The 8,655-nt window shown below is 44.3% G+C and overlaps 1 protein-coding gene across 1 annotated transcript; it reads left to right on the forward strand.

Moving 5' to 3' along the window:
* Positions 1-958: 958 nt before the first annotated feature.
* On the forward strand, positions 959-7,622 carry GPX7 (glutathione peroxidase 7). The gene is made up of 3 exons (XM_039886340.1): positions 959-1,228; positions 4,623-4,884; positions 6,186-7,622. The coding sequence occupies exons 1-3, from the start codon at positions 974-976 to the stop codon at positions 6,347-6,349; spliced, it is 681 nt and encodes a 226-aa protein (XP_039742274.1). The 5' UTR covers positions 959-973; the 3' UTR covers positions 6,350-7,622.
* Positions 7,623-8,655: the final 1,033 nt, after the last annotated feature.

An 8,655-nucleotide genomic window follows, 5' to 3' on the forward strand; every position in this document is an offset into this window, starting at 1 on the left:
CCCAGTTTACCTGGCTTCTCTCACGGCAGCCTGTGAGCTCCTGGAGAACTAGTACAGTGTCGGCACCCAGCACCATGCTTGGCAATTAGTGGGGCTCGGTAGGGGTTTTCTAAATGTGAGAGACACTATGATGCTGCCCAGATCTCCAATCATGAAGACTTAGGACACCCATGCTGTTGGTGGGAAGCCTTTAATTGTCAGCCCCTCCAGGGACAAGGCCACTTTGGCTCCTGTCACAGCTTTTCCCAGATGGCTCCATGTCTAATAACTGATGAAGGCAGGGACATAAAGGCCTGGCCAATTTAGCTTATCTGGGGATGACTCTACTGGCCATGCTAGCTTCAGAGTCCCTGTGGCATCAGCCAAGACTGTCCTTGGAGCTCTGGGCTTCTGCCCACTCCTGTTCCCTTCCACAGGTGTTGATTCCCAGGGTGCTCCTGCACAGCAATCTCCACCTCAGAATCTGCTTCCCAGAAACTCAACCTGCACCAACCTCTGTATCCTCTTCCCCTTCTTGATGCCATCCCTCAGGGACTGACCATTCATTCATTCACCTAAAGTCTGTAGGCACCATTCAGCTGACAAAGTGTTTCACATCCAGTTTTCTATCACTCTCATTCTATACTGCCTAGGTGCAGCAAGAAGGGAGGCTTGCCCCACTGAACAGATGAAGACACTGAGGCCCAGAGAGGTGGTATGAACAGCCTAAGGCCACTGCTTTAAATCAGATCCAGATTTTCACCTCTTTTCCCTACCAAGTTGCTGCATCCTGGAACAAGAGCGATGAGCTCACTCAACTAAATCCTGGTGTCAGTGATCAAAATCCTGGAACCCTGGCTGTGGGGTCCGGGAAGAGGCGCAGAGTCGAACGGCTCCTGTAGCAAAGATGGGGAAACTGAGGTCCAGTGGCTGGCGCTCCACCTCCTGCTGAGGAGAAAGAGAAAGGGGCGCGTCCTGCGTCTCTGGCCGGGTGATGCCGGAGCCGCCTCCTCCCTCCCCCCATCTCAGAGTCTCCCCCTCCGCCCCCCACACACATACACACTCCCCCTGCCTCGTCTTTGCCCTGGCAAATCGGCCACCTCGGGAGCGAGTCATGGTGGCTGCACTGGTGGCAGCGTGGCTGCTCCTGTCGGCCGCGGCCTGCGCTCCGCGGGAGCAAGACTTCTACGACTTCAAGGCCGTCAACATCCGGGGCAAGCTGGTGTCGCTGGAGAAGTACCGGGGTTCGGTGAGTGTCCCCCCGCGGGAGCTCGGCGCCACCCCAGCAGGGACTGATGGGGGCGCCCCGCGGCCCTGGACCCTGCGGGTGTAGCTCCGAGGGGCTCTTGCAGCCCAAAGACACTGCCCTGGCTTCCCCGCCCCCACCCAGGCATTCCCCCCGGGGCGCAGCGCCCCTGATGGTGCTTGGGGTCCGTCCTGCGACTACGTGGCACGGCCCCGGCTTGCCGTGAAATCCGAAACTCTCACAGCCGGCGCCAATTTCCCTTGCAGCCACTTTGGGCGGCGAGTCCAGACCTCTCCCAGAGGCTTGATGACCCGAGCCCAGCCTTTGTCATGCACTAGTGGAAAAAGCAACCCTAGCTAGCATCCTGCGGCCTTTGTCTTTCCCATCCCCACTTTCGGCATCTGGAACGGGAGGAGTTGCTGATATTGAATCCAACGAGAACATGATAGAAATGAATGCGCAAGTGCAGAGGGAGTGCATGCGGACCTTACCCAGATCGTCCTCCAGGGAGGACACAAAGGCCCAGTGAGGGAAGGTGTTTGCACAGGGTCATACAGAGCTAGAAAGCACAGAGCCTGGAGGAGAACCACCCATCCCTCTGTGATCTGCTGTAGGCAAACTCCTGTGATGGCAGCTCACGCTGAGATTTGAGTTATCCAGGGTAACTGCTACTTCCTTACCACAGCATTTATTACTTTTTTGGTTTTTTTGCTCAGAGCAAAAAGCCAATAAGAGCAGGGCCCATTCCTGTTCAGGCCTTCCCTTCCTTCTAGTGCAGCTGGCTGGAGATCCCCAGGTTTAGCATTTGACCAGCTCTGCTACTCAGTTAGTTCATTAATTATTATTGAATACCTACTGTAAACTAAGTACTAGGCCAGTCTTGGGGATGCAGTGGTGAACAACACAGACAAATTTCCACTTTAATAGAGCTTATATGATGTGGAGAGGATAGAGATAATAAACAAGGAACAGAAAAATGAACAAGGTAATTCCTAGTAGCAATAAGTGCTATGACAAGAATAGAACAAAGTCTATTTGTTTTCAGAAATAATAAAGCATCCGGGATGTAAGGAACAGAAATCCTGAAGAAAATGACCCAGAAAAGTAATCCCAGAATTCTAAGTGTTTTAATACTCCAGGTCATTGGTAAATGCATAGCAGTGAAAGGCCAAGAAATCAATCAAAAAGAAGTTGAAAAAAGAAAAAGAACAGCATCACACAGCTACCAAGTCGTAGACTTAGAATTTGAACCCAAGCAGCCCAGCTCCAGAGCCTATGCTCTTAAATGCTAGGTTTAGAGGGAAATCAGGAAGAGTCAGTCCAGGAAATCTATAAATGATTCTGTGAGTTAATCCAAGCTAGATTTGCCACTTGAGCAATATGGTCATTCATTCATCTGCAAATAATTATTTGCTCATTATGTGTATTTCATCACAATTTTTTTTAATTGGAAAAATTTTTACTGGCTTCCCCTACATTCTCCTCACTGGGACCAGCCCTGGAGACATAACCATGAGCAAGACTGTATGATTTATGCCCTCAGGCTAACTAGGAAGATAGTCATTTAGACCAGCATTGAGTATGGATTGATGGGTGACCACTCGAGAATGTGCCTGCCTGAAGTGTGAGGTTATGTGCATGCAGCCCTGAGTAGTGTGTGTGTATGAAGGGTTTATTTGTTTGCTTGCTTCTATGTACACATCCAAGTCTATAGCTGTGCTTATATATATATATATATATATATATATATATATATATATATAATATAAATTAACTGTGTGTATTTGAGCTTGTCTGTCTGTTTTGGTCACTTTAAGGATGAGCTTTTTGGTTTCAGGCATGGAATTAGAAGCAAGATTTCCTTCCTTCCAAAAAAGTAAGTAGACTCACAAGATGTAGGTTAAAAATAAGCAATTTTTAATGCTCTTATTGCCAGAAATCCATCAGAGAAGAAAGAATAAGACCCCTGACTAGGGAAGGGAGTTAAAGATCCTAGTTTCTCACAACCACAGGCAGAATATGGCATATGCTGATGCAAATGGGGGAGGCTGTTCTAACACCCTGTGGCTCTGGGAATGAGTCCTTCCTCATCTGGTAGAGGTAGGTTGAGGGAGTTACAGCTTAGCGACTCTCATAATCTAGCCCAGTGGTTCTCAACTGGGGTAATTTTGCTTCCCAGGGGACATTTAGCAACGTATGGAAACATTTTTATTGTCAAGACTAGGTGTCTAGTGGGTAAAGGCTAGGGATGCTGCTAAACATCCTACGATGAACAGAAAGAATAGCCCCAACACCACACAGAATTATCCAGCCCAAAATGTCAATATTCCTGAGGTCAAGAAACCTTGTCTTGCCTCAGCAGTTTGTGTCTGCGCATGTCCAGTGCCCCCGGCCGCCACTGGGAGGTGGCCCTCTTTATGCAACCAGCTGGTATGATCCTAGCTCTCCTAAAAAAGTAGCCAGAGAGATAGGGCAGGGCTGCCCAGACACAGGATGAATTTTAAAATCCTTTATTCATATATAACTAGAAGCTAAAAACATAGCATTGGTGCCAAAATTCTAATGGCAATATTATAATCAAGTTCCATCAGCTAGCTTTATATTTATTACCTAAAGGTGATAAATTTATAAATAAATTTATATAAATAAATACATTTATTATAAGGCGATAGTAAATTTAAGGATGAGTCTAGTGATAAAAGAAAGTGGTATTTTTTTGCTGGAGAGGGGCAAAAAGGGATTGCTCTGGGATCCTTGGGGTCCTTTATCAGGAAAATCCATGTCTGTCCATGTACCTATGCAGGTGATTGTGTATATCTGCATACTTACTTATTCATTCAACAGGCACTTTCTGAGACTTTTCTATATGTCAAGTCCTGGAGTGAAGTGGACATAGCTCCTGCCTTCAGCGAGTTCACATTCTAAAAGGGAGACATGGCACTCTAAAAGAGTGCCAGCTAAATGAGCCAGAAATTGAACCCAGGTGTGCCTTTCCACTCCCCCACATCACCTCCTGGTATGAGCTCCCCAGTGTGTGTGCCTCTCTGTGAATGTGTTGTCTTTGTGGACATGTGTGATGTGTGCTAACTTATCTTTGTATCATGGAATATGCATACCCGTTTGTGACTATTTTATGCTTAGTCACAATATTCATGTATGTCTATGCACATATATCTGTAAGCTTTTGCATGTTTGATTTCATTTGTGCCTGTGTGCATGTGTTTGTATATATGTGAGAGCATTGCAGTCACATTTACATATGTGTACATTGTATTCTTGTATGTATGAGGGCATTAATTGTGGGGGAGGGGTCACATATGGGCATGTCAAGCCATGTACAAGTGCATGCCTCTTCACTGGGTTGTGTATGTATCTGAGTTTTGTTTTTGCCACCCAGGTGTCCCTGGTGGTGAATGTGGCCAGCGAGTGTGGCTTCACAGACCAGCACTACCGAGACCTGCAACAGCTACAGCGGGACCTGGGGCCCCACCACTTCAATGTGCTTGCCTTCCCCTGCAACCAGTTTGGCCAACAGGAGCCTGACAGCAACAGGGAGATCGAGAGCTTTGCCCGCCGCACCTACAGTGTCTCTTTCCCCATGTTTAGCAAGGTCGCAGTCACCGGCACTGGTGCCCACCCCGCCTTCAAGTACCTGATCCGTGAGTTCTGATCTTTTATCTTACCTTCCCTCATCTGACTAAGGTTGTAGCTCCCTTGGTAGCAGAAGCCACTGCCTGGCTGGGTGACCTGGGGCCCCTTCTAGACCCCAGTGGGTGGGTTGATGATCCGTTTCAGCACTAATCTTTGAGGATGAACTTAGGGGTATTCCTGCCTAAGAATATTTCCACCCTGCTACCTCTCAGTCTCCGTTCTCCATCAGAATCACTCTTGCAGACATCTCTAGATCCCTGTTTTCATATGCAGGGGAGCTTGGGCCCTCAGATTTTAGTAAGTGTGAATTAGTTGAGCCTATGAACTTAGGATGGAGAAACCAAGGTGCAGATGGGATGCCACACTCTTGGAGAAGGCTGATAGACATCTCCTGTCTTGAGTCAGAGGCAAAGTCTATATAGGCCATGGGAAGGAAACCTGAGCTAAAACACCAGATCTCAGTATTTCAGAAATAAATCCCTTCTCCAGCCCCAGAAGCCTCAGACCACAAAATGGGATCATGAGCCATGTTTATCATTATGGTCCTATTTCCTCCTTCAAACATTTCTCCTCCTTTGGGGGCTCCATTTTTGTTTTCTCCCACTCTATGCTTCTGGTTGCCTTCATATCCCTCATCACCCCCCAACCAACCCATTCACCTAGAGGAGTAAATGAGAAACAACAGTGTAGCCAACAAAAGGTCCCTTACTGAGGCAGATTAGAATTTTGCTCTGTGGGTCAATCCTAATATTTGCTTTTTTCCCCCTGTGTGTTTTTATTAGTTCCTTTCCAGTTCCCACTGTTATAGATCAAAACTGGGGAGCTCTTAAAAATGCATTAACCTGAGACCTACTAAAGCAAGGCCCAAGAATCTTTATTTTAAGCATTCCTCACTATCACTGCCACCATGATTCAGATGCATCCAGTTCATGGACTAACATTTGGAAATCATTAAGTTTTTGTTAGAGAATAATGTGTAGACTATTCAGTAGTTTGAGGTCATTAATAAAAGAAGATCTAAATCTGCTTTATCAAGCACTTCACACAATCCTAGAGCAGTAGTTTTCAATCTTGGCGCCATATTGGAATCTTCTGGACAGCTTTTTAAAAATACAGATGCCTGAGTCTTACCCCCAGAGATTCTGATTTAAGTGGTCTGGGGTGTGGACTGGGCATCAAGATTTGAAAATCTCTCCAGTTAATTCTAATAGAACCAGCGTTTCAGGGGATAACTGGACACTGATAGTAGAATTCCAGGAGAGGGCACACAGGGAAGCAAACTTTGCTCTCCTTCTTCCTTTTTCTCTAGAAACTTCTGGGAAGGAGCCTACCTGGAACTTCTGGAAGTACCTAGTGGCCCCAGATGGAAAAGTGGTAGAGGCTTGGGACCCAACTATATCGGTGGAGGAGATCAGGCCCCAGATCACAGCGCTTGTGAGGAAGCTCATACTGAAGAAGCGAGAAGACTTATAATCACTTTCCCACCTCCTCTCCCACCATCCCCTTCCCTCCGCTTTCCGTGGGTGACCAAAGCAAACTCAAATGGTGCTTCAAAGGGAGAGACCATTGACTCTACTTCTTCCACCTTTAGAAGACTTATAATCACTTTCCCTCCTCTTCCACCGTCCCCTTCCCTCCACCTTCCGTGGGTGACCAAAGCAAACTTGAATGGTGCTTCAAAGGGAGAGACTATTAACTCTCCTTCTTCCACCTTTACCCCACCTACCACATCACTCCTATGAGGGGAAAAATTCTAGTATTTTGATGATTTAAATCTTAGAGCAACCTATAGGAACTCCTGGCCAATGAGAGCTCCTGACCAATGAATCACCAGCCAATAAGAATCTCTAGCCCATGAAAACATAGCAAAAAGAACTATATCAAGCAAAAATCTTCTACCTATTAAGAACTCTGTAAAACAGGGCCAATTTCTACATCACAGGGCTATTGTGAGGATTAGGATAAAAAACCTGTGAATATGCCTAAGGCTGTGTCAGCTGAATAAGAGGTATTTGATAAATGTTTTTTTGCATATGAACCAAAAAATAACTTGTAATCAGTGAAAACTTGTACCCAACATGAATTTCTAGCCAATGAGAATCCAGGCCAAACATTTATTTGTTGTTATTGTTTTTTTCTTCTGTATTATTTTCTAATTACCAAAGTAATGCAAATACATTGTAAGATAATACAGGATGTCATAATAAAATGAAAATATCCCCCTCATTTTCTATACTCTCATTCCCTGGAGGTAAACATTGTTAGTAATTTGGTACAAAGGCTTCCAAGCCTTTTTTAATCAACCTAATCATTATTTCCCAATAAGAATTCACTGATGAAAAGTATACTACAATAACAAATAGGCAAAGGATATGAATAGATAATTCACAGAAGGATATAGATAAATAATAAGTATATGAAAAGATACTTAGCCTCATTCAAATTGGAAGGATTTTTTAAAATAATAATACCCATTGTTGGTAAGGATGTGGGGAAATGGCATTTGCATAAATTGTTGGTGGGACAATAAACTGTCACAAGTTTTTGGAGCATGATTTGGTAATAGCTTTTAAAACAAAATGTTCATATCCTTAGATCCATCATTTCTCCTTCTAGAAGACTCCCTAACTATGCAAATATATATGTGCAATAATATGTATGTACACTGTTCATAACAGTGAAAGTTGGATGTAACCCTTGTGTCTATCAATATGGCCTGGTAATAAATTATGCTACAAATCCAAATGATACACTAATATAGTTATTGAAATGAATGAATTAGATTTCTATATGCAACCATAGAAAGCTGTCCAAGAGTGAAAACAAGGAAACTTGTAAAACAGAATGAACACATGCATACACAAAAAAATCCAGTATAACATATAATATTTTTATTTAAAAAATTTACTATGTTATAACTGAGTGGGAAAGAGGAGATAAAAAGAGACAGACCAAACTATAATGGTGGTTGTCTCTGAGGGGTGAGGGTGGGATAATAGGAGTCATTCAATTTCTTTGTTAAGTATTTTATAATGTTTAAATTTTGTGTGTAAAATATGTATTTCATTTTTATATAATTATAAAAATGTGGCAGCTAAAAATTGAAGTGATGGGAAAAGTCACGGATTGATAATTCATTGGACAGTAAGAATTTCATGTCTACTTCTCCCAAGGTCACTCTTCTAGAAGAAGGAGACTCAGATTCAAGTCCTGGCTGTGCCCCTGATTCACAGACTGAGCAAATTGTTCCTTGTCTGCTGTCCTTAATTTTACCACTGGACAACAAAAGGGTTGAACTGTGCTTACAGTTCTCACAATCTCCCTTAATGGTCCTTCCCAAAAGCTGCCCAGAGTAAATGAAAGCTTTCTATGAGCTGACCACAAGCCCCTCTATGGTGGCCTCCAGCCTGCCCCTTACATGCCCTGCTCCAAGCTCCAGCTCTGCATATGCTCTTGTGTTTGTACACACACAAACAGAATGAAAGCCAGCTATCACAGAACTTTTTGTGATGGACATTTTGGAACCACATTCTCAATGAACACCTCTCTGACTTTATCCTGCTTGGCCTCTCAGCCACATCTCACATTGCTGACAGCACTCTTCTTGAAACTTTCTCTTCCCTTAGCTTTCATGTCACTGTCTTAATTTTCTCCCTTTCTGATTATTCCTTCTTCTCAGTGTCTGTTGATGTCTCTTTCCTCTCTGCCCACTCCTTCCCTGTTGTTCTTCCTTGGGATTCCAGGCTGGTCCCTTTTCTCACTCCATATACTCTTCTCTA

This window comes from Pteropus medius, unplaced genomic scaffold, assembly GCF_902729225.1.
Source record: "Pteropus medius unplaced genomic scaffold, Ma_sr-lr_union100, whole genome shotgun sequence".
Lineage (NCBI taxonomy): Eukaryota > Metazoa > Chordata > Mammalia > Chiroptera > Pteropodidae > Pteropus > Pteropus medius.

Bases quoted from the DNA above. Each gene is read 5' to 3' on its own strand.
- GPX7 (XM_039886340.1), top strand. From the start codon at position 974: ATGCCGGAGCCGCCTCCTCCCTCCCCCCATCTCAGAGTCTCCCCCTCC. The intron at 1,229-4,622 runs GTGAGTGTCCCC...TTTGCCACCCAG, and splicing joins TGGAGAAGTACCGGGGTTCG to GTGTCCCTGGTGGTGAATGT. The intron at 4,885-6,185 runs GTGAGTTCTGAT...CTTTTTCTCTAG, and splicing joins CGCCTTCAAGTACCTGATCC to AAACTTCTGGGAAGGAGCCT.